The sequence below is a fragment of the Trachypithecus francoisi genome, unplaced genomic scaffold (assembly GCF_009764315.1).
Source record: "Trachypithecus francoisi isolate TF-2019V2 unplaced genomic scaffold, Tfra_2.0 Lachesis_group8, whole genome shotgun sequence".
Lineage (NCBI taxonomy): Eukaryota > Metazoa > Chordata > Mammalia > Primates > Cercopithecidae > Trachypithecus > Trachypithecus francoisi.
The window spans coordinates 1,781,106-1,806,179 of NW_022681473.1; the positions used below are offsets into that span (position 1 = coordinate 1,781,106).

At 60.6% G+C, this 25,074-nt stretch overlaps 1 protein-coding gene and 1 pseudogene across 2 annotated transcripts; one reads left to right on the top strand and one right to left on the bottom strand.

Moving 5' to 3' along the window:
- Nucleotides 1-1,376: 1,376 nt before the first annotated feature.
- On the top strand, nucleotides 1,377-1,894 carry LOC117081612 (H19 opposite tumor suppressor). The gene is given in 3 exon segments (XM_033207788.1): nucleotides 1,377-1,494; nucleotides 1,497-1,742; nucleotides 1,745-1,894. Coding segments are annotated over 3 exon segments (447 nt in total). The 5' UTR covers nucleotides 1,377-1,403; the 3' UTR covers nucleotides 1,855-1,894.
- Nucleotides 1,383-24,930, bottom strand: LOC117080540 (annotated as a pseudogene). Its single transcript, XR_004435888.1, has 6 exons — nucleotides 24,880-24,930; nucleotides 21,001-21,090; nucleotides 2,701-3,525; nucleotides 2,485-2,619; nucleotides 2,077-2,196; nucleotides 1,383-1,996 (listed from the first exon to the last, which is right to left on the bottom strand). The product of XR_004435888.1 is annotated as an uncharacterized LOC117080540 (transcript).
- Nucleotides 24,931-25,074: the final 144 nt, after the last annotated feature.

Here is a 25,074-nt window from a genome sequence, read left to right on the forward strand (position 1 = left end):
GCCCCAGCGACCTCTGACCTCCTGCATGAGATGGCAGCCAGTCCCAGGGGCACCATCCCAGAGGCTTCAAGAAACTCCCTCACCGGATGTCTACATGCATCCTGGGGGGTGACCATCCGCCCAGGTTTTAGCACACAAGTGTGTCCCTGGAAACCCCTCAGTCTCTGACAGACCCCAGGACCCACAGCTGGATGGGGACGGGGCAAGAGAGGGTGCAGAGGGGAGGCCAGACCCAAGGGGCGTGGGTAACCACCCTGCTCTTCCGCCCGGGACACCAAGACCCCAGGGGCGGCTGGGCCGGTAGGGGAGGGGCGTCCCTAACCGCCTTCCTGTCTGTTCTTTGTCAGTCGGGGAGGAATTTTCCTGACAGCTCTGTGCACTGGGAATGGGGGTGGAAGGCAGGGGGGAGGAGGGAAGGAATGGGGAGGCCGGGACCCCACCCTTATTTCCAGGGGCTGCCCCTTGTGTTCCCAGTGCCTGCAGAGTGAGGGGCTGGGGGCTGGGAGGCCTGGCTGAGGGAGCTGCCGGCCGCTGGCCTCTGTGGGGAAGCTGACCCCGAACCCATGAGTGGGCTGCCTTGGCACCCGGGAAACAAACCCCTGCATGCCAGGGTTCTTGGGGCTCCAGCAGCAAGACCCCAGGGAGAGATCTCGGGAGCCCCTCACCCTAGGCCCTCCTGCTCCTCCCTCACCTCCTCTCTGTGGCCACCCTCAACTCCTTCCTCCTTCCTCCTGGCCCCCTGGCCTCCTTAGGACCTCCGCCCCAAGGCCACCTGCCCACTCCCACCCCCACCCCTTGGCTCCTTGTGTGGGGGCCGCCCCTCTGGCATGGCCCCAGCTCCCACCCACAGCAAAAGGGGAGCAGGAACAGAACTGGCAAGGGGTTCGTGCCCCTGCCGGGATGGGGTCTCCCAGAGCACCTTGTGGGCCTCCCAGAGCGGCATGGCCAGCCCTACCCCAGTCACCTAGTCTGGGCCTCAGGGGTCTGGGGCCAGCACCAAGGTGTCATTCTCACGGGACTTTGGGGCGGCAGGAGGCACTCACTCGGGGGTGCCTTGGTGGCCCCTGACCCCTGCCTCAGAACCCAGGCCCCCTCCGCCAGCCCAGGCCCTCCCGCTCTGTGAAACCCCTGGTCCTGCAGCCCCTCCACCACCATCACTGCATGCTGACCGCCTGCCCTGCGCCCCTGATGTCCACACACCCTCTGCTCACCCCACCCCTGGTGTGTGCTGTGCTGCACCATCCCCGAGTCCCCCACCCTGGAACCCCCATCCCCCTTTTCATGTACTCCTCCCCCTCCCCATCCCTCCAGCCCCCCTCTGCGCAAGGTTGGCCTCCCCCACGTCAGGCCCACAGCCGGGATTCCAGAGTCCCTGACACAAGTTGCTGTAACAGTGTTTATTGATGATGAGTCCAGGGCTCCTGCTGAAGCCCTGGTGGGGAGGGGCACAGGGCGAGATGGGGCGTAATGGAATGCTTGAAGGCTGCCCCATGATGCTGGGGCTTCCAGACTAGGCGAGGGCAGGGTGAGGCCTCGGGCACACAGCCGGCGCCCAGTCACCCAGCCCAGATGAAGGGCGGCCGGGCCCTGGGCGGGCACTTGCCAAGGTGGCTCACACTCACGCACACTCGCACCGAGACTCAAGGCCATCTCCACAACTCCAACCAGTGCAAATGACTTAGTGCAAATTAAATTCGGAAGGGACGGGGGAAACAGAGTCGGGGAGGCTTTGAATCTCTCAGAGAAAGGAAAGACAGGAAAGCTCAGAAACAAAGAGACAGAAGGATGAAGAAGAAGAAGAGGGAGGTGGTGGGGACGGGGTCATCCCGCTGGAGGAGCTCAGCTCTGGGATGACGCGATGGCTGCTGGTCAACCGTCCGCCGCAGGGGGTGGCCATGAAGATGGAGTCGCCGGTGGGGGGTGGGTGCTGCGGGCGCTGCTGGTCCGATGGCGTCTTTGGTGTTGGGTTGATGAGGTCTTGTTCCTCTAGCTTCACCTGCAAATAGCGACACATGGGTGGGGTGGGGGCCGGGTGCTCACGGGCCGGAGGCTTCCGGAAGGAGCGCTGGTGCTCACCTTCCAGAGCCGATTCCTGAGTCAGTTGTGCAGTGGTTGTAAAGTGCAGCGTATTCGATTCCAACTAGAGGGTTTTGTGTCCGGATTCAAAGGCCCAGGCTTGAGCTGGGTAGCACCATTCTGCGGATGGAGAAGGAGTGAGGTCCCACTCAGCTCCTCTCACGTGCCCCCCACCCCAGGTGTGGCAGGAGGCCCCGCACCTTTCATGTTGTGGGTTCTGGGAGCCCAGAGGGCAGCTGTAGTGTGCCGACTCCGTGGGAGAAGTAAAGAAACAGATCCGCTTCTTGCCGCAGCCCCACCAGCCTAGGGTGTTCTGTAGGAGACAGAGGTGGGAGTAGTGAGATGGTGGCCCGGCTGGGCGGTCTGGGCAGGGCCCTGTCCTGACACAAGGAGGGCAGACATGCTTACCAGGAAGGCCGGATGCGCCCCTTCTGTCCTCGCCGTCACACCGGACCATGTCATGTCCCACTCGGCAAGTCCGCCGGACCTGGCGTCCTGGCCTTCGGCAGCTGGTGGGCACGTCCACCCCGACTGGAGACCTGGCTGTGGGGAGAATGAGAGAGGTGTTGGTTGTGTGGAAAGGGGCGGGTGGGGGCTGAGGGTGGCAGAGGAGAAAAAACTCACCCTTGTCTCCAGCCCGAACGCTGAGGCACCGATTCCGGCTCCGTCGCCGCCCGTGAGGCCCGCCTTGGCCACGGGCTCTGGAGGCCAGTGCCTCCCGCTCACCGCCTGCTGTGCTCCTCACCCCTGCCTGCACCAGCCTCCCTCCTGAGAGCTCTCATTCACTCCGCCCCGCCCGCCTCGCCTAGTCTGGTCTCGCCCCATGCCCTTGACTCCCCTGGATGCTGTACTGTCTGCCAAGCCAGCCCCAGGGGCTGAGCGGTGAGGGCATACAGTGTCACCAAGTCCACTGTGGGCCCTCTCCGCACCAGACCCTGGGCCGCAGTGCCTCGTGGGAATGGCGCCCGCAGGCCGAGCCCCTGCAGCCTCCTTGCTGCGTAATGTCCCGGGGGACCCCTCCCGTGGCCGCTTCGCCCTCCTGGTGACGTCCTGCTGCAACTCCCCGAGCACTGCCTGTCTTCCCGCTCTCCAGCCCTCGAGGCTCCGGCATAGGCCTCAGAAAGCCCTGCCAGAGCTGCCCCTGTGCCTGCTACTAAATGAATTGCGGTGGGTGAGGTGGCAGCTGGGGACCCCTCTGTCCTGTGTCCCCTGCCTTGTCCCTGTCTGACCCAGGCCTGGGGTACCACCCCACGTGCTGGACCCTACGCTGGCCATCCCTGCGCTCCGTCCCTGCCCTCTTGCTCTTTCTGCCTGGGATGAGCTCACAGCCCCCCAGCCTTGCGCAGTCTCGGCTCCTCCCGAGAAGATGTCACCTTTGCTAACTCTCCTGCCCCCATCCTGCCCCTCTGCCGGGAGGGTGTCTGCTTCTCCCCGCCAGCCCTCGATCCCCTAAACCTCCTTCTTTCAGAAGGCTGGGGAAGCGAGGCCTGGGGAGGGAAGGGACTCACCTGCCCGCTGCTGCCAGCTACACCTCCGTTGCCCAGGCCCTGGGATCAAACCCTGCCCACCAGCTCCCCTCGTCCAACCAGCTGCCACGTCCTGTAACCAAAAGTGACCGGGATGAATGTCTGGCTCCCCCTTCTCTCCAGCCCTAGCTCGGGCCCATCGCCCCCAGCTGATGTTGCTCCGTCTGCACGACGCCTGGGCGCCTACTCCACACTCCTCACTGGCCCCAGACCCCACAGCCCTGCCCCGAGCTAGCCCCTCCACCCCTCATCACGCCTGCCAGACTCCAGATGTCCAAGGTGCTCCTTGGCTCCCACAAACTCTCCTCCAGCACCCCATCTTCCCCTGGTTGCCCCTCGGTTCCCCACTTCCCCAGTTTCCCCCGTTACCCCCCACCCCTCCCACCCCCTCCCTCACCCTGCTCCTTGGCCCTAGCCGGGCTTTTTCTAACTGGGGTGGCCCCGCCCAGAATTCCCGCCCCTGCCCTGCCGGCCAATCAGAGCAGGGTCCTCCCGAGGGCCCCCGCAGGGCCCACCTCCGCCCTGGACAGTTCCAGCACAGGTCTCTCTCACCCAGCACCCATCCTGGAATTCTCCAAAGACGGCCTCCCCACACCCCTCCTTTGGCATCCGGAGACAGGGCTGGGCATTGCCCCTGTCGTCACCCTCAGGGTCGAGGACTTCTCCCTCCCAGACTGCTGCCTTCCCTCAGGGGCACCATGCCTGCTGCTCCCTGCCTGCCAGCGCCCTGCACGTACTTTGCACATGACTGGGGGCTGACTGCGGGTCCCTGAGGACTCGGATGGCACACACAGCCCTTTCCTGCCACCACCACGGACGGCTCAGACCTCACGTTTGCTCCAGGGGTCCCGGAAGTCCACGGGTGTGGTGCCTGGAGAGTGGGGGTGGGGTGCTGAGGGCAGAGGGAAGTGCCGCAAACCCCCTGATGGGTGCGGTGCCAGCCCCCAGGCCGATTCCCATCCAGTTGAACGAGCTTGTACTCGTCACGGCGGCTTCCGCAGAACAGAGTCCCCACAGCCGCTGGGCACCCTGGTCCCCTTCGCGGCCACTTTCCTGTCTGAAGACGACATGCTGCCGGTCGTGCTCTCGGCTCCCGGGCGCACTCTACTGACAAATGGTGGGCGGCCTCACAGACTCTCTCAGGCCCCGCGGGGCACCACGGTTGGGAGTGGAGTGAAGACTGGAGAGCTTCGACTCCCCCAGCCACCCCGCTGTGGGTCCGCGGGTCACCACCTTGGCCTCTGGGGAGGGTTGTTGGGGCCCTACGGTCCATAGGGTTCACCTCGAGTCGCGAGTGTCGAAGCCATGAAGGGGGGCACCAGGGCCAAGGGACCCAGAGTTCATGGGTCCCATCACCCCGCAGGCCCTCTGGGATGTGGAAGGGCTGACTGCGCCTTCGGCAAACCCTTTACTTCTATGGCTCTGCCAGGAACGGCTGGGTGCTTGCCTGCTGAGCACTGACCACCACGCTTTGTCGTGGGTGAGCCCCAGCTTCACGGTATGAGAATTCTCAGGCTTTCCCATGAGTGGACCCCCAAGTTAGGAGACCAAGGCAGATCCCCACATTTTGCTAAAAGTGGAGTCCAGCCTTGGGTCACCTTCTTACTGTGATGTGAGTCACCACTGCTGCCTGTCAGCCATTTCTGTCTCCATAGCCACAACCGATTCTGTGCCATTGCTGGGAGATGGGCTCATTGCGGACAACACCCAAGACCCAAGGGAGACTCCGGAAATACAAATGTGCAGGGCAAGGCAGCTCCCCAGGCCCCTCGCTCCTGCTCCAGGCGTTGTGGGGGGGCCTAGCACAGGATCCGGTGGCGCTGCCCTGGAATTTCACTCCCAGCAATGCATGGGCACAGGGAACACCTGTGGGCAAATGCACCTCTCCACGCGCCAACTACCACCGCCCGGACATGATGATCCGTGAGCAAGGAGCACACCCGGGCCATCGAGCATCTTAGCCCCATCAGGATCCCCACCCCATACCAAGTCCATAAACCGCAGGGTGTCTGCTGTACCCACGTTAGTGGATTATCTCTGGCAACACAAGGATCCTGGACCCCAGAATAAAGCAGCAGTGGCCCTCCTAGCTCTTTAGCATCTTAAGCTTTTGAATTAGCATCTCAAACGTGCATTGAATGGGCATGTTAATGTCTGGCCACTTAGGGCTGAGGAGCTCGGAGTGTTCTCTGGGGAGGCAGATGTCAGTTCAGTAAAGAGTTGGATTTGGGCGCTGTCCTTAGACAGAGTCAGATCTGTGTTCTGGGATACATGTGGAAAGTGTAAGATTTTGGTGGAATATGCTGTGATCATCACATAAGTAGGTGTGACTTGAGTCCCAAACCATGACACTGAAGCCCTCAGAGTGCGAGCCGGGGCCACAGGGCTGTGGATATGGCCCCACCTGAAGACCTGGTGCGGCTCCCATGAGTGTCCTATTCCCAGATGACCCCCGTGAACCCTGCGGCGCCTGGCTTGGGTGACCCGGGACATTTCCACGGGCGAACCCCAGCCGGGGCGGGCTTGGACTATGATATGTGAGCCTGCACTGCCGCCGCGCGGCCACTTCCGATTCCACAACTACAACCAATTCCGCGCCGTCCGGGCAGTGAGACTGAAGGGGAAGCCTCTAGAAATACACATGTGCTACGCAAGAGTCCCCGAGTTCTTGTGCCTGCCAGAGACCCTGTGGGAGGGGTCTCACACTGAGGCCGAGATCCCCATCATCCAAAGAATAGGAACACCTCATTGTCCCTCAAATATCTCCTCTCATCTCCCCAACCCTCAATAGTGCACCCTGGGGTGAATCAGACACGTAGCCCGATGTGGCTCCCATGAGCGTCCTATCCCTCACGACCCCCGGGAACCCTGCGGCGCCTGGCTTGCGTGACCCGGGACATTTCCACGGGCGAACCTCAGCCGGGGCGGGCTTGGGCTGTAATGTGTGAGCCTGCACTGCCGCCGCGCGGCCACTTCCGATTCCACAACTACAACCGATTCTGTGCAATCCGGGCAGTGAGATCGAAGGGGAAGCCTCTAGAAACACACATGTGCTATGCAAGAGCCCCCGGGTTCTTGTGTCTGCCAGAGACCCTGTGGGAGGGGTCTCACGCTGAGGCCAAGATCCTCATCGTCCAAAGAATGGGGACACCTCGTTGTCCCCCAAGTATCTCCTCTCATCTCCTCAGCCCTCAATAGTGCACCCTGGGGTGAATCAGACACGTAGCCCGATGTGGCTCCCATGAGTGTCCTATCCCTCATGACCCCCGTGAACCCTGCGGCGCCTGGCTTGCGTGACCCGGGATGTTTCCACGGGCGAACCCCAGCTGGGGCGGGCTCGGGCTGTGATGTGTGAGCCTGCACTGCCGCCGCGTGGCCACTTCCAATTCCACAACTACAACCGATTCTGTGCCATCCAGGCGGTGAGACCTAAGGGGAAGCCTCCAGAAATACCCACGTGCTATGCAAGAGCCCCCGGGCTCTTGTGCCTGCCAGAGACCCTGTGGGAGGGGTCTCACGCTGAGGCCGAGATCCCCATCATCCAAAGAATGGGGACACTTCACTGTTCCCCAGCTATCTCCTCTAGCTCCCCAACCTTCAACAGTGCACCCTGGGGTGAATCAGGCACGTAGCCCGATGTGGCTCCCATGAGTGTCCTATCCCTGATGACCCCCGTGAACCCTGCGGCACCTGGCCTGTTGACCTGGGATGTTTCCGCGGGGGAACCGCAGGTAGCCGGGCTCGGGCTATGATGCATGAGCCTGCCCTGCCGCCACGCAGCCACCTGTGTTTCCATACCTTCAACTGATTCCGTGGCATCCGGGCAGCGAGACTCCAGGAACACTTGTGCACTATGCTTGGCAGGCTCCCAGGATCCCTGTTCCTGCCGAAGGCTTGTGGGACACAGTTCCCTCTGGAGCATGTGCTTGAGTCCTTGGGTCCCAGTCATTACCACCTCAGAACACAGGGATCCCTCATTTCGGAAGTCTCTGCTCTCCTGTCCCAACTTCAGTCCCTGACCAAGGTGATACGGGGCCATGGTCCTCTGATAAGGTCCTTGAGTCTGATTCCAGCAGCACACAGGCTCCAGGGCAGAGCCGAGGTGGGGCTCTGGAAAATGCACCGTCAGGCTCACACAAGCACATGTTGGCCAGGTGTACAGATTCCACAGCACAAGGCAGGCAATTGGGCACAGACCGCACGGTGCACAAACACCACTGATCCCCATCCTTTATCAATTCCACAAACCGCGGGATGTCTGCTGCACCCACATTAGCGGATTATCTCAGGCAACGCAAGGATCCTAGACCCCAGAATAAAGCAGCAGTGACACTCCCAGCTCTTTAGCATCTCAAGCTCCTGAATTAGCATATCAAACCTGCACTGCATGGGAATGTTAATGTCTGGCTGTTTAGGATTGACGAGCTTAGAGTGTTCACTGGGGAGGCAATTGTCAGTTCAGTAAAAGGCTCGGGATTTTGGGGGCTGTCCTTAGTCGGATCTGTGCTCTGGGATGGATGTGGAAAGTATAAGTTTTTGGCGGAACTCGTTGTGCTCATCATGCTGGTAGGCGTGACTTGAGTCTCAGGCCATGTCACTGAAGGTCTCAGAGTATGACCCGGGGCCACGGGCTGTGGATATGGCCTGATAAAAAGACCTGATGTGGCTCCCATGAGCATCCTATTCCCAGAAGACCTCCGAGAACCCTGGGGCACCTGGCTTTCCGCGGGTGAACCCCATCCAGAGAGGGCTCGGGCTGTGATGCGTGAGCCTGCACTGCCGCCGCACGGCCACTTTTAATTTCACAACTACAACCGATTCTGTGCCATCAGGGTGGTGAGACCAAAGGGGAAGCCTCTAGAAATACACATGTGCTATGCAGGAGTCCCTGGATTCTTGTGCCTGCCAGAGACCTTGTGGGAAGGACCTCACGCTGAGGCCAAGATCCCCATCATCCAAAGAATGGGGACACCTCATTGTCCCCTAAGTATCTCCTCTCATCTCCCCAACCTTCAGCAATGCACCCTGAGGTGAATCAGACACGTAGCCCAACGTGACTCACAAGAGCGTCCTATCCCTCATGACCCCCGTGAACCCTGCGGCGCCTGGCTTGCGTGACCCGGGATGTTTCCGTGGGCGAACCCCAGCTGGGGCGGGCTCGGGCTGTGATGTGTGAGCCTGCACTGCCGCCGCGCGGCCACTTCCGATTCCACAACTACAACCGATTCTGCACCATCTGGGTGGTGAGACCGAAGGGGAAGCCTCTAGAAATTACCCATGTGCTATGCAAGAGCCCCCGGGCTCTTGTGCCTGCCAGAGACCCTGTGGGAGGGGTCTCACGCTGAGGCCGAGATCCCTTCATCCAAGGAACTGGGACACCTCATTGTCCCCCAAGTATCTCCTCCAATCTCCCCAACCTTCAACAGTGCACCCTGGGGTGAATGAAACATGTAGCCCAGTGTTACTCGCATGAATGTCCTATCTCTGACGACCCTCGGGAACCAATGAGGCACCTGGCCTGGGTGACTTGGGATGTTTCTGTGGGCAAACCCCAGCCAGGCATGCTCGGGCTGTGATGTGTGAGCCTGCACTGCCGCCGCGCGGCCACTTCTGATTCCACACCTACAGCCGATTTGGCGCCATCAGGGCGGTCAGACGGGCCGCCCTTGGTGAGGTCGGCATCCAAGACTGAATGGGAAGCCTCCAGAAGTACCTATGCGCTATGCCTGGCAGGCTCCCACAATCCCTGTTTCTGCTGGAGGTCCTGTGGGGAGGGTCTCCCTCTGGACCTTGGGCTCAGGTTCTTTGGGGTCCAAGTCATGACCACTCCAGAACATAGAGATTTATCTTTGCCTCTAAGTATCCACTGTCCTACGTGCTATGGGAGCTGTCATCAGTGGTGTTCCTGGGATTAGGATCCCAGCCATGCAGGGGCTCCCAGACAGCCCCAGGGTTCTCCCATTGGGGAATGCCGCTCTACTACACGTTAGTCACAGCACATTAATGCTTGGTTCTCCTGGTGAAACCGCCATTGCAAAAATTATCACAGAAAATCGGCCAGTGGTGGTGGCTCACGCCTGTAATCCCAGCAGTTTGGGAGGCCAAGACAGGTGGATCACCTGAGGTCAGGAGTTCGAGACCAACCTGGCCAACATGGCGAAACCCCGTCTCTATTAAAAATACAAAAATTAGCCAGGCATGGTGGTGGACGCCTGTAATCCCAGCTACTTGGGAAGCTGAGGCAGGAGAATCACTTGAACTAGGGAGGTGGAGGTTGCAGTGAGCCGAGATCAAGCCATTGGTCTTCAGCTTGGATGACAAGAGCAAAATTCCGTCTCAAAAAAAAAAAAAAAAATTATAGCAGAAAATGATGACAGTGAAAGAGACCTGGCGTAGCTAACTCTATCTTGCCTCCTTGTTCATTTTCGGGTGCAGGCTGGACTGACTTTGGGAAGAACTTAGTTTGTAGTTTAACTGTGAGACAAAGACAATAGCGGCCCTTTCCCAGGACAAACCCTCTTCCTGCCTGGGGACCAGACTTTCAGGACTGCCAGATTAGCCACAGATTAGAAATTATGGTTCAGGAGTCATGGAGTCACACATCTGGAGGCTGCAAGATTCTTCTTCTTTTTTTTTTTTTTTTTGAGACGGAGTCTCGCTCTGTCGCCCGGACTGGAGTGCAGTGGCCGGCTCTCAGCTCACGGCAAGCTCCGCCTCCCGGGTTCACGCCATTCTCCTGCCTCCGCCTCCCGAGTAGCTGGGACTACAGGCGCCCTCCACCTCGCCCGGCTAGTTTTTTGTATTTTTTAGTAGAGACGGGGTTTCACCGTGTTCGCCAGGATGGTCTCGATCTCCTGACCTCGTGATCCGCCCGTCTCGGCCTCCCAAAGTGCTGGGATGACAGGCTTGAGCCACCATGCCCGGCCGGCTACAAGATTCTTAACCTCCTCAAATTGCTCCTAGGATCCTATCATTGTTGTAGAACTTAAGATCAGTGCTCGAGATATTTTGCAGACCCTGTACTGGGTGGCTCAGCGGGCACCACCCAGATTGATAAACTGGCTCATCTGGTCTTGTGGCCCCCACCCAGGAACTGACTCAGCACAAAAAGACGGCTTTGACTCCCCATGATTTCTTCTCTGACCCAACCAATCAGCACTCCCAATTGACTGGCCCCCTTACCCACCAAATGTTCCTTAAAAACTTTGATCTCCAAATTTTCTGGGAGACTGATTTGAGTCATAATAAAACTCCAGTCTCCTGCACGGCCGATTATGTGTGAATTAAACTTTATTGCAATTCCCCTGTCGTGATAGCAGCTCTGTCCAGACAGGTGGCAGGGAGAACCTGTTGGGCGGTTATACGGGTTCAGACACCACTCTCCTGGGGGTGACGGACATCTCTTCTGTTCACTGATTCCCGGAGGAAGATTTTGCCTGGGAGCAGGCAGACACCTGGGGCTATTTGCTTTCTAATGGGGCATTTGCATGTGTATAGGACAGACCAGGAGCTGCGGAGGTTCTGCTTCCAGGCTCACCTGCTAAGAGTGGTCTTGCCAGTGAAGCAACTGTGGAGCACAGCAGTACAGGAGACCTAGTTTTGAGGACTACTGGGGTCGTATCTGGTCTGTGCTGGCCACGGTAATGGTGAGTGCCTGGGTGCTGTGATCTACACACAGGGTGACACCAACATGAAAGTAGCCAGAGCCCCAACCAAGTTGCCCAGAGCACTTGGGTGGGGATGTGGGCACAGCGCTGTCATCTGGAGGCAGATGTGGGCACAGTGATGTCACTTGGACAGGGATGTGGGTATAATGTATCACCTGGATGGAATGCGGGCACGGTGATGTCACATGGACAGGTATGTAACCACAGTGATATCAACAAGACAGGACGTGGGCACAGTGCTGTCGTCTGGATGAAGATGTGGGCATGGTGCTGTCATCTAGATAGAGACATGAGCACAGTGTGTCACCAGGATAGGGACATGGCGCAGCGTTGTCACCCAGATAGGGACATGGGTACATCGTGTCACCTGGGTGGGACATGGGTAGAGTGCATCACCTGGACAGGGACATGGGTAGACTGTGTCACCTGGGTGGGACATGAGTACAGCCTGTCACCTGGACAGGGATGTGGGTACATCGTGTCACCTGGGTGGGACGTGAGTACAGCCTATCACCTGGACAGGGATGTGGGTACAGCATGTCACCTGGGTGGGACGTGGGTACAGCCTATCACCTGGATAGGGACGTGGGCACAGCGTGTCACCTGGATAGGGATGTGGGTACAGCCTATCACCTGGGTGGGACGTGGGTACAGCCTATCACCTGGATAGGGATGTGGGTACAGCCTATCACCTGGGTGGGACGTGGGTACAGCCTATCACCTGGGTGGGACGTGGGTACAGCCTATCACCTGGATAGGGATGTGGGTACAGCCTGTCACCTGGGTGGGACGTGGGTACAGCCTATCACCTGGATAGGGATGTGGGTACAGCCTGTCACCTGGGTGGGACGTGGGTACAGCCTATCACCTGAATAGGGATGTGGGTACAGCCTATCACCTGGGTGGGGCATGGGTACAGCCTATCACCTGAATAGGGATGTGGGTACAGCCTATCACCTGGGTGGGACGTGGGTACAGCATGTCACCTGGGTGGGACGTGGGTACAGCCTGTCACCTAGACAGGGACGTGGGCACAGCGTGTCACCTGGACGGGATGTGGGTACAGCGTGTCACTTGGGTGGGACGTGGCACAGCGTGTCATTAGATAGTGGAGCTTTCTCTTCTCCCTCCCCTGTGGCTGGGACCTACCCAGATGTAAGTAACGGGATAGCCCACTTGGGCTTGGAACCAGTTCCCTGAGGCTGCCGTAAGGAAGTCCCAGAAGCTGGGCTGATTGGAACAGCCACGTGGAATGTGTCTCTCCCTGTCTCGATGCTAGAGGCCAGAGTCAGGGGTGGTCAGGGCTGGCTCCTTCTTGGAGCTCTAAGGAGGCTCCGGTGCTGGCGGACTTTCCCAGTGTTTCCTGGCTCCCAGATCTGTCACCCCAGCTGTGCCCATCTTCCAGGACGCTCCCACCCTGCGCCTTCACGCAGCACTGCTCTCTTGTGTCTCTCTTCTACCATCAAACACCATGACGTTTGATTCAGGGCCTGCCCTACTGCAGTCTGACCTGATCGACTGTGTCTATAATGACCCTATTTCCAAATGAGTTTGTGCTCTGAGATGCTGGTGGTCAGGGCTTCAACTTGTCTTTTCTGGAGAGGCACTAAACAGACTCCATGAGGAACTGAGGCAGCCGGAGCAGTGAGATGGAAGGAGGCTGGGCCCTGACCCTGGGAGCTGGCGACCTTCACCCTCGTGACTCTGGCAGAGAAAAGCCAGCTGTGGACCCATTCAGGACCATCCCGGGGTTTCCTGGCTGTGGCAGCTGTACCTCCCTCTCACCTGTGCCCACCACTCCAGAGCCAGTGTGTGGGCTCACGCTGGTGTCTGAGTCCTGACCATGGGGTAACCAAGGGGAAAGCACCAAGATGGGGTCCCGAGAGGCGACACAGGACTGTTCTCCTGATGTGAGCAGGGGTGAGCACAGTCCCATAGGACTGTGTCCTTATAGGAAGAGGAGAGGAGGACACAGACACACATGGAGGGATGACCCCGTGAGGACACGCAGAGAAGGCAGCGTCTATAAGCCAAGGAGAGAGGCCTCGGAGGACCCAGCCCTGCAGCAGCCCTGATCTTGGACTCCAACCTCCAGGACTGGGAGAGGATGTATCTCCCTCATTTAAGCCTCCTGGTCCGTGGCGCTTTGTAGAGGCAGCCCTGGCAGAATTATCCGGCTGCAGCATGACCAGTGGGTGGAAGCGGCCACCATGTTTGCATCTGCCGGGGGTGCTGGCTGGGTGCTGCTACTGCACACGCCTGGTGTCACCGTCCCTGGCTCAGCCTGCTGGCCCCGGGCCCCAAGCCTGCAGCTCCTCTGAGTCCTGGGCCACAGGTGTCTGTGGCCCCCTGGCGAGTGGTGCTGGCTCCTCCAGATGTCCCCTGTGTTTTCGGACTGGAGGGGTTTGATTCCTGGGGCTGCAGTGAAAAAGTGGTCACAGACTGGGTGGCTTTAACCATAGGAATGACTCTCTCACAGCTCTGGAGCCCCGAGGTTCACCACCCAGGGGAGGGCAGGGCCGCCCTCTTTTGCAAGGCCCTAGGGTGGCCCCTCCTTGCCCCTTCTGGCTTCTGGGGGCTCCAGGCGTCCTGCGGCGTGTGGCTGCATTGCTCCAGTCTCTGCCTCTGTCTTCACGTGGCCTCCTCCACTGTGTGTCTGTGTCTCTGTGCAAATTTCCCTCTTGTTATAAGGACAACACTCGTTGAATTGATGCCTCCCCCCACCTCAATTCAGTGCCACTTTGTCTTTATTTGGCGGCAGCCACAAAAGCCCTTGTCCACAGAAGGCCCCACTCACAAGTCCTGGGTGGACATGAATTTCCGGGGAGCATTACTCAATGCAGCACAAAGTGGTAAGACACAGATGTGGGCTCCGGACTGTCCACATGGGTTCACGTGTGACTTCGCGACGTCCAGGTGGCCCTTGTCCCCTCCCACTTACTGCCCATCTTCTTTCCTGACTGCCTGTCCTGCTGGCTTCAGGCCCAGCCCCAGAGCCGGGCAGTAGCGTCTCACAGACAGCCTGGAGCTCCATCTCGGCAAAAGGTCCCATCCCTTCCAACAAAGCCCCTGCCTTTGGCTGTCAGGAGGCTGTGCTTCTCTGATTCCATCCTGACAGAGCCACTTCTTCTCAAGAATCACAGAATGGAGCAACATAAGATGTTCAACCCAAGAAGGAATGGAGCGAAATGTGGCGAGGCTGACGGTTTGACACGTGACTGTCTACTTCCATTCCCCGAGGTCGGTGCACTGACCCAGCCACAGCCGCCCCTGCAGCACCCGTGCACGCCGCTTACAGGGACGCCGTAACAGTCTCTTCCCGCTCCGTGCTCCTTTTGCAAGGAAGCTTCACCCCTGCTCACGCTAGGAGGATGGATCTATTTCCCCTCCCCTGAAATCTGGGTGCTTTTTGACCAATAAAATGCAGTGGGATGTTGCTCTGGGACTTCAAAGCTGACCGTTAAAAAGCCTTAGGGGTTTTTTTGCCCATGAAAAGCCGTGTACGACTCTCACTGTCAGGAGACTGCCATGCTGTGAGGAAGCCCAAGCTAGCCGTGTGGAAAGAGTTCCCAGAAAGGGCACCAGAGTGCCAGATTCGGAAGGCAAGGCTACTTGGACTGACCGACTGAGCCCAGCTTCCGGCAGACAGCAGCCCCATGGCGGAGCCTGGCCACTCACCCACGGGCAGAAGATGTACCCAGCTAAGAGAAGCCCAAGACCCTCCACTTCTCTGAGCCTCACTCTTCTGCACCAGGGAGTTCCCCTGGGAATCGGCCACGAACTAGCAGGGAAGCCGGCGTTCCTGCAGCTCCTCACCTGCCAGCTGAGGGAAAGGAGACAGAGTGGGCATCACCTCCAGGGGAGGTAGAAGAGAGACCGTCCTGCAAGCCTTCCCCTGGGGAAATCCAGGTGTGGCGTGTTAGTGAGGCTGGTCCTGGCTGTCACCCACGTTGAGGACGTTGTGCATGATGCGGGCTGTGGGGTTTTCCATCTGGCCTGAGCTCCCGGTGTGGTGTGCAGCCTGGCGAGCTCTTAGCTGCTCAGAGTTCAGAGTTAGAAAGGGGCAGGATGAGGCAGCCTGCCGTGGTGGACCCCAAAATACACACATGGGAGGCTCTGGAGGTCCCTGCAGGGCAGCTCTGGCTCATCCTGTGCCCGCTGACACCCGGCCTGTGCCTGCCTGTGCCCCCGGACCTCTGGGTGTGTCTGAGGGCCTAGGCCTGTCTTTGGAGGCCTGGAGTTTTAATGGGGCCGGTCCTGATTGTCACCCACATTGAGGATGTCATGCATGGTGTTGGTGACTTGCCATCTTGGCAGCACACAGCTGGCTCCCGGCCTCTCTGCTGTCGACCCCGCTGCCTTCTCCCTAACTTCTGCTGACCCCACAACCCTCCTCCCCACCGGGTCCCTGCCAGCCTCCCCAACCAGCACACCTCGGCCTGGTGCCCCAGCTGCCGGCCATCCAGGGCCTGTGGATCCAGCTATTCCTTTTGGGGTGAGGACTGTCACCATCTGCCATGAACCCCCGTTGGTTTGTGAGGTGTCTGTTGGGCTAGACACAGTTGGTGCTTCCAAGCTGGGAACGCAGGGTCCCTGGGCCTCTGCCTCTTCCAGCCTTGCTTTCTGCCTGCTGGTCTTCTCTTCGGGATCTCTCTCTCTCTCTCCCTCTCTCATTCTCCGTGCTAACAGTTCTTAGAGACTCTCTTCAGGGGACTTCTCCTCCTCCTGACTCTGAAGTCCTCGTGTCTCCCCACTTTCCTGCCCCTGCTTCCTTAGGCTCACGCTGACACCAGCAAGGTGGCCCCAGGACACCCTCTCCAGGGCTCCCTTCTCGTCTCTCCCAAAACACTCACAGTCCCCCACAGCCAGACCCTCCCCCCGTCAAAGACAAGCCATGCTGTCTTCAGGTCCTCTTCCTCCCACTCGTGGACAGGCTCCAGCCAGGCTGCTCCAGGCCATCTTCTCCCCCGGGACCCCCATCCTCCATCCACAGGAGCTGCCACTATCCTGAATCTCAGCATGCCAACGCCAGTGGGATCTGAGCCAGGAAGGCTGGAGAAGTCCCTTGGTAGGAAAGGTGACTGGCCCTCCTCTTCCTCGCCAGGCTCCTCAGGGTGGTGAGTAGAGGGGTTTGTCTGGGGTTGACAGCTCCCAGAGAACAGGCACCACGTGGGAGGGGTGTACATGTTGGAGTGGTTTCGTGAAGGCCAGTGCGGGGGCCTGGGCAGGACGTGCCCCACAGGGAAGAGCCCCTTGCTCCCTGCTTGGCGAGGAAGGGCTATCTGACCAGGTGGGGTTGGAAGCCCCTGGCCATGGGTCTGGTTCATAGAGGGAGCCCAAGGGATATTTGTTGGATGACTAAAAGGCTCAGTGGATGAGCAAGTGGACTGACTAAGGCTTAGAGAAAGGAGGACGTGGCCTGGGCCTCTTAAGGCACAGAGGACGTCTTCCTGGTCCAGATTCAAGAGGGAGCGAGGGCCTCCTTCCTCCCTCCACGCCAATCGTTCCTGGCCCCTTCCAGAATCATCTGGAAGCTAATCCTTTAGAAAACAAATATTTCAGACATCTCAACAACACAGGCCCTCCAAGTGGGAGCCTGAGCAGATGGGCTGGGGCCTGGAAACTATCCCACACCCCCAGACGCTGGAGCCCACCAAACCGCCCCAGCGATGTCCGCGGGGGACTCAGACCTCAGCCAGGAAAGTGTCAGAGCCGCCGGCCACCTGCCTGGGCCCCCGCTCCTGGGCCCTGTCCATTCCCCTTGGCAGCTTGAGCCATGGACAGGACATTCCTGAAGGCTGAGGCTGCACATTGGGGGGTTTGGGGCTGGAAAGGCCGGGGCAAGGTCCACAGTCACCCGCGGCTGGGCCGTGCGGCTGCCTTTCCTGCCTCCCTCCCTCCCCAAGCGCACCTTCCTGCGTGGGGCTGGCCAGGAAATGGGGTGTTTGTCTCTGTGGCCCTTCCTGCTGTCTGTGCCGGGGTGCCCATCTGCTCTTTACCACTGGGTCCCTTTCTGCCCAGTGTCCACTGCACACGGCTCAGGCTGGCCACCGAGGCTGCCCTCGGAGTCTCAGGGACTGAGTCAACATGGCCCCCTGGGGTGGGGCTGCCTCTTGCTCACCAGGCTCTGGGGATCAGCTGCACTTGGCACCTAACTGCTCCCAGTGGAGCCCTTTCTCCCACCCAGCCCAGAAGCTCCCTGAGCACAGAGACTCTGTCTTCTTTGGACCTCTTCTGTCCCCAGCAGCAGAGCTGGGCCCTGTCCCAGAACTCAGAGCCCATAGGGGCACACAGTGATGGGCAGAGAGCATTCATGAGCCCTAAGTCGGGCCAGCCCCACCTGGAAAGGCCATCATCACGGAGACAGGAGTAGGGCTGGCAGAGAGACGAGGACAAGGGCTTGGAGGTGGGAGGTGGGTGCTGCCGCCGGGCCAGTGAGGGCCAGCGAGGACCGCTCTCTGTGCACACGTCCTCCAGCCCTGTGCACAGAGCCCAGCCCACTCACTGGGAGCAGAAGTAATAGCACTGTTCTCAGGTCTGGTCCGTAACAGTCTCCACAAGGATCCTCTACGTTCTCTTCCCTCTACCCCCAGCAGCTTCAGGAGTGCAGAGCCACAAGGCTGCAGGAGCCTGGGTCCCCAGTCGCCTGGAGGAGACCCTACCCACATGGTTCTTGGACCACCCTCCCAGAATGGTGACTGTGCAGAGATGCACACATGTCGACTGCGCCCCACCATCTTGGGGCAAGTACAGTGAGGGAGGACCACACGGGGGCAGGAGGGAAGGGGGCAGCTCTCCACACAGGAGTGCCTGCCCTGTCCTGACACACGCACTGCCTTGGGGACAACTCATTTCCTCGTTCGCAACCCCAGTGTCTCTGTCCATAACTAGGGGTGGGGCAGAGCCACATCTAAGTGCTTTCCAATCTGCGTGCTGCAGGCACCCACAGTGTGCATTGGGGCATCTTCAGATTAAGCACACAGAGGACAGAGTAAACTCAGGGAGACTTCCCCTCTGTGCAGATGGGGTGTGGGGGGTGCAGACTGGCAGAGGGAGGGCAGCTGTGGGGAGGACCCTGAGGGTGGAAGGTCCCAGCCTTTGTGGCCCTGCTGGTCTGGCAGAGGGAGGGTGGCTGTGGGGAGGACCCTGAGGGCAGAAGGTCCCGGCCTTTGTGGCCCTGCTGGTCTGGGGAGGAGCTCGTTCACAGGCAGAGGCCACGTCCCCACCTTGGACCATGGACCTTGACCCAGGCAGGCCGGCAGGACCCTCACCCTGAGGGGATGCGAGAGGGGGTGAAGGAAGGGGTTGAGGCGGCCCTGGGGAGGGGGCTCACGGCGTGTGGAGCCAACAGTCTCCGTCTTGACGAACGTGCAGGCCCTGTCCTTTCCCTCACCCCTCAGGGTACATATTTCCAGAAAGAAATCACTTCCAATTCCAAGGGCTCCATGGAGGCGGATTTTTCCATCTGGGCTTTTCTGATGAGCTTTCTTGGAGGAAACTCCTGCGTTAACTCACTTCCCTCCTCTGTGCCTCATGCGGGGACAATTAGGGGAGGCAGGGAGACCTGAAGTCGGGAGCCGGCCGCCGGGAGCCCGTCCGTCCGCGTGCGCTCGGAAACCTGGAGGCAGCTCCCCAGTTCCTGTCTCTTCCCCTGGCAGGTCCCCACCTGGCCTGTGGCGTGACTGTGAGTCAGGGGTCTGGATCCCCCGAGGCTCACAGGATCCGGGTGGATGGGCCACGTCTCTGCACGTGCAACCTCTCCTGGGTCCCCTCTCACATCCGGCTCTGGCCGGGCCGTTTCCCACGCCGTGGCTTCCAACTGCTCAGCCCGACCGCATCTGCACTGTCCCTGGCCGAGGGAAGGCCGCCTCTGCCTTCCCAGCCAAGACCCTGGGCCCCCTGTGCATTTCTGGACCTCGCTCTTGGGGGCCACCCCTCGCCCTCACCCACATCCTCCCTCCGAGTCCTCGTGGTCCGGTACACTTGGGCTCTAGGCTGCTGTTTCCAGGACCCGTGGGACAGGTGACCTGGCTGCCCAAAGCCACGCTCCCCAAGCCCTTCTCCCCTCCTGTCCTTCTTCCCAGCAGCCTGCAGACATGTGTGTTCCCTTCGCCTGTGCCTGCCTGGCCTTCTCCTGGCTCCCATGTTCTGGGAACACAGACAGCTAAGGGCTGCATCGTGTCTCTGCCCAGTCTAGGCATGGAAGTCCTGACCCCCACAGCCTCAGAATCAGTCTGTCTGGAGGTAGGTCTTTAAGGAGGTACCAAGTTAAGATGGAATCGTTAGGATGACCCTGAGCCCATCCGACTGGTGTTTCTATAAGCGGAGATCAGAACACAGACGCTGACAGGGCAACAGCCACATGAGGACACAGGGAGATGGTGGCATCTGCAAGCCCAGGAAAGAGGCCTCAGGAGAAACCGGCCCCACGGCACCTTGACCTCAGACTCTCTCTCTCTCTCGCTGTGGTACTTTGTGACAGCAACCCAAGAAGGCTGAAATCGTCACCTCCCGCTCCGTTTCCCACACCTCTGGCCTGCCTGCCGTTTCCTCCGGCCTCCCATCCCTCCTGGTCAGCCAGTTGAAAATGCCCCTCTTCCCAGGACTGGCCCCTCCATGGGCACCCCTGACCTCCAAAGGATGTCCCACTGAACCTCGCTTTGGGGGTAATTAAGATTGCCCCTCGGCCTCTCAAGCCCCTCCCTGCTCTTGGGTGTAGGATGCCCTGAGGATCCTTCACCAGGTCGCCTGCTGTGGCTCTAGCTGGGCGTGAGCAGATGCTGTCTCCAGAGCCCGAGGTCCTCAGAGGGGCCAGGCTCTCTGCCGTGGGAACAAAGGCCCTAAGGCCCGTGGGGGAACAGCACACAGAGGACAGGCTGGGGAAGTGGGCGTGAGCAGCTGGGCATGAGCCCTGCCCACTTTGTCCCCTGGGAAGCCTGGCCTGGGGAGCACTAGCTCGGCCAGAGTCTCCCTGATGGGACTGGAAGCCCAGCCCTGCCTGGGAAGGCGACTGTGGTCCACGGACTCTAGCTGTGCAGCCCTGCAGAAGGCGCCCCAGCATCCGCCCTGCCCAACACAGGCGCGGCTCTGAGGTCCCGCGTGGGCAGGGGATCTGGCATGGACCCATCCTCTTAAGGGCCTCTGGCGTGGTGGGTGGCGGGCTGCGGGAGAGGGCTGCTGCCCTCCTTCTGGTCCTCCCAGCCCTACCAGGGTGGCCTGGAAGGTGGGCAGTGCACCCTGGCCTGAGGGCCCGTGGGAGCCGGCCCTCTTTAGAAGGGCCCCCTCCATCCCCACCCGTCAGCATCCATGGCACTAGTACCAGGGAAGGAGGCCCAGGCCATGGGACTCCTGGACCAACCAACCCAGCCAGTTCTGGAGCCACCCGGAGCACCCAAAGAGTACGTCCCTCTGTTCCCGGGAGCCCCACTTCAGTGCTGTTTGCTGGGCTGAATCCCTGGCCTGCAAGCCCCCAGGTTGCTCACTCAGCCCAAACCCCCACCCATGCCACTGACTGCCCCTATTCTCCGTTACCCAAAGCCCTCAGCTCACGATGCCCTCTCGGACACGGGGCCTCCTCCCCACAAGGAGAGCTGGGTCCCAAGGGCGACCCTGGCCTCTCCATCCTGCCCCCCTGGCCACCCACCCCCTCACCCTGTTTCTCTGTCCTGCAGGACTTCCTCTGGCTTTATTGTTTTAAGTTGGTGGTTGGGCCAACAGCCAGCTTCAATTACACTGCTCGCCTCCTCCTCCTCCTCCTCCTCCTCCTCCTCCTCCTCCTCCTCCTGTGGCCCCTCCTCCACCTCTTCCAGCCCTTTTCTGCCCTAGGCCCAGGGGTGGGCCTTGGGCTAGAACTGACTGTGGTGCCCAGGCAAAACGGCCCTAGGAAAATGATAACAGAAAATAATAAAGATTATTTATCTCTCTCTCTGTCTCCTTCTCCTCCCCCACCTTCCCCTCCCATCATAAAACAAGGAATTTATTTTTCGCGTCGCGCTCTGGGTCGCAGGCAGCCACTCCGGTTTTCCCGCTGTGCTGAGAAGGCTGGCGGAGTTCTTGGGTTTATTTTGGGGGTGGGAGGTGGGGAGTTGGGGGGGCAGTGGAGCGTGTTTGTTTTCCGATGCCTTTGCAAAAAAAGGGGAGGGGAGAGAGGGCCTGCGTGGAGGCTGCAGCTTTGGGAAGCCACAGTGGGGCCCTCTCGCTCTCCCTCTCTGCAGAGAGCCAGGAAGAAGGATCAGAGAGAGAGGGGCCGGGGATGGGGCCAGGGACAGAGCTGCTTCCCTTCGGTTCCCTTTTCCCTTTTGGGGCTGAGGTTAAACAGAGGGCAGCCGGGGCCCGCGACCTTTGCCCTCTGACATCTTTGAACTCAAAAGTCTTTGATGTTTTAACATGCCTCCCCAAACCGAAGCCAGGGCACCCTCTCCCAAAGCACCAGCGGCTGCCGAGGGGTGGGCCTGGGCAATGCCCCTCCTGCAGGGCTGGGGTCTCTGGGTTCAGGTGGGAGTGAGGCCGCCTAGAACTGCCCTTCGTCCAGCAAGGGGCCAGCTCCCACAGCGGAAGCCCCTCTTCCCCCTCTTCCTTCCCTGCTGCTGGCTGTCCCTGAGGCCCACACCTTGGTCCCTGAGCCCTGTCTGTGAGCCCCGCCCATGCAGTCTTCTGGGGGCTGCCTCCTCTCTGGACCTTCAGGTGGGGAGAGGCCTGAGCCGAGAGGGCACGCCTGCCTTTCTCTCCTGCAGCTCCACAGGAGCCGCTTCTGCTCATCCCGGAGGCAGCCCTCAGGGCAGGCCTGCTGCCACCCCTGCACTGGGTGTGCGGGATCCCCGCGGGCTGCTGGCTCCCCTCTGTGCTAATGCCACTCTCCAAAGCCATGGCTTCCTCTCGAGCCTTGGGTGTCCAGCAGACTCACCAGCCAGAGGCCTCCTTAGCCCCGCACAGTAGGAGGCCGGAGGGCCTGTGCCGGCTCCTCTCTGTTGCCCGTGCTGGTCGACCCTCCGCTCCCCCTGTAGGATGCGGGGACAGATCCGGCTCAGCTGTCCACAGGCTCTGTCGGGGGCGGGGGTCTCTCAAGGGGCCTGGGTGACAATGGAGACCCATCTCCCTCTGCTTCTGTGTCTCTGCCTTGGCCCTGGACCTTGCAGGGATGCCCGTCTGCTCACTCAACTTCATCCCAGAAGCAGAGCCGGGCCAGTGCCCCCCGGGGCCCCCGCAGCGACACAGCGTGCGTGGAGCTCCAGGGCAGGTCCCCATAGACGAGCGCTGTTTCCGTGCTGGCTCTCAGCGCTGTGGGAGGAGGGTCCTGGAGAAGTCAGGGGGCTGAACCTGCGCCCAGACCCTCGTCCCCTACTCCACCCGCCCTGCACCCCCTCTCTCTCCACACTCTATTCTCTTCTGTTCTCCCCGTGCTGTTTGCCCTGCCCCTGCCCTTGCCCCACAGCCTCTTCCTGTCCACTCTGGTCAGGGTATCTCTGGGGGTCCTCCGCGCCTCCCCTGCCTCCCCTGCATGCAAGCTGGTATGGGTGGGCTCTAGGCCCCAGCACAGCCCTGCCATGGCCAGGGGGCCCTGGGTAGGAGACACCCAGGATGCCCTGAGCCAGGAGACAGGGCCAGGCTGTGGCCCAGGTGGCGGGCCCTGGTGGGTGGGCAGGGGGCTGGGGGTAGGCCCAGGGACGCCAGCATGGCCCCTGCACCCGCTCCCTCCCCACCCGAGACTCCAGCCTTGGCCGGGTTTCTGAGGGGCATTGTTACTAATATTATTATTGCGGCCGCTGCAAAAACACAGCTCTAAGGCCCTCGAGTGATTTATTTAGCGCACGGTCTAATTGATCAGGGCCAACTTTCCACGTGGTGGGGGAGGCAGCGCCTCAGACTCCAGGAATCTTTGGTCTAGGGGGTCAGCTGCCTGCTGGGTGCCTCTGGGCAGACACTAAAGACTCGGCCACACCCACCCCCACCTGAGGCTCCCTTGTGAGGCAGCCCCCACCCCAAGGGAGGCCCAGGTCTGTGAGGAGAGGCAGCCCCTGCCCCAGGGAGACTGACCAGAGGCCAGGACAGCCACTGCGCCTCTGAAGCTGGGCCTGCCACCCCCGTGGCCCAAGGGCTGGTGCTGTGAGTCTGACTGGGGAGGGAAGATGGAGGGCCCTGGGCCTGGGGGGCCTGGACTCTCACTCCCAGGCCCACGCTCTGTGTGTAAGGAGTCAGGACTTGGGACCTGTAAAGACCCTGGAGGGACAGTCCTGTAGGGACAGCCCCGGAGACCTGGTGGCCTCTGTGCTGCCTGGGGTTTGGGGAATGGCCCACACCAGCAGCCCCCATCATGTGACCCCCGTTTCAGCCCTTCTCCATGCTGTGCATTCAGTGATCTGGGCATCCTTGGACAGTGCCATGGCGGGTGGTGAGGCCTGGGCACCCGGTTACATCCGGTGCCTGTTTGCTGCCCCTGGGAGGGCAGTCCTCTCTCCTGCTTCCTGGATTACAAAGCAGTCTCCACTGAGAGCCGCCTCCCTTCCCTGCCCATAACCCCGTGGGGCCTAGGGGGGTCTCCTGCCCTCTTGTCCTGGACCAGGTGAAGGGCGGAGGGGGAAGGGGAGCCAGACCGGGGCATGGGCATAGTGGGGGGTGCCCTGGCTGCCGTGGGCCAGTGTACCCCTCCCCACGCTCTGGCAGGGCCCACTGCCCTCCAGCAGTGTTAGAGACGCTCCTGTGATCCCTCAGTGTGCCAGGGCACCTGCTTTGAGATAGCACTAATTCCCAGGGGTCACTGAGCACAGATCCCCAGAAGCATGCTGGCTTGGCCTCCCCGGGCAACTGAAGTCCATACCGGGGCCACAGCCGCCTCTGGGGTGTCTAGGCCTCAGCCAGCTGCCTGGGTGAAACCCCCGTCTCCTGCGCTCCAGGAGAGGTTGCCCAGGAACCCCCAACCTCCAGTCCCCTCACGGCCACTGGAATCCAAAGAAGCAAGAGGAGCTGGATAGGAGAGACGTTTGGACTGCATTCTGGGGAGCTGGGGTTGGGGAGCACTGTGAAGAGCCCCTGGGCGAGCCAAGGCCAGGTTCCTCACCAGGGTGTCTGAGGCCAGGGCTGCCCTCCCATTCCAAGCTCCGAGGGTGGAGGGTGAACCCCTGGCCATTTGTGCTGACACTGGCCCCAGACCTGCCTGCTCCAGCACCCCTCGCCTGGCAGACCAGGGCTCAGGGAGGGGAGGCTGCACCTGTCCCAGGCTGAGTGGGGGCAGAGGATGCTGATTTCTGAGTCAGCAGCTGAGGCTGTTCCAAGGGTCAGGGGTTCCCAACAGGGCTGGAGAGAGGGGCTAGGGAGGCGAGTTCAGCCCCCACTTGGATCTGGGGTGCAGGCTAGTGGGGGTACAGAAGGCCTGAGGGGTGAGGGGCTGCTTGGAGACGGCTGGTGTCACACACCTGGGAGAGGTGTGATGGGCAAGGAGGGCAGGAGGGGGAGGCAGGAAGGCAAGGCGCATCTGTGTGGGGGCAGGCATCCGAGAGATGGCAGGCCTGGGCAGCATGGAGCATCCATGTGCCGGGAAGGGGGCTTGGAAGAGAGGAGCCGTCAGGGAGACAGCCGGGACTCACTGCCCCAGCCCCTCAACACCTCCCCCTTACCTCTGCTCCAGAAAACCCAAGCACATTGGGCTCTTTGGGGCCCCTGGTCATCCTGTACCGGGACCCCCAGAGGGACCCTGCCACAGTCCATCCCCTGTGCCCAGGTCCCCTTGGAGCAGGGCCTACCAGGGTCACATGGCAAAGGGGCCTGCACGGAGCCAGCCTCTTGCTGCTCTCCAGCGGATGCAGCCAGGC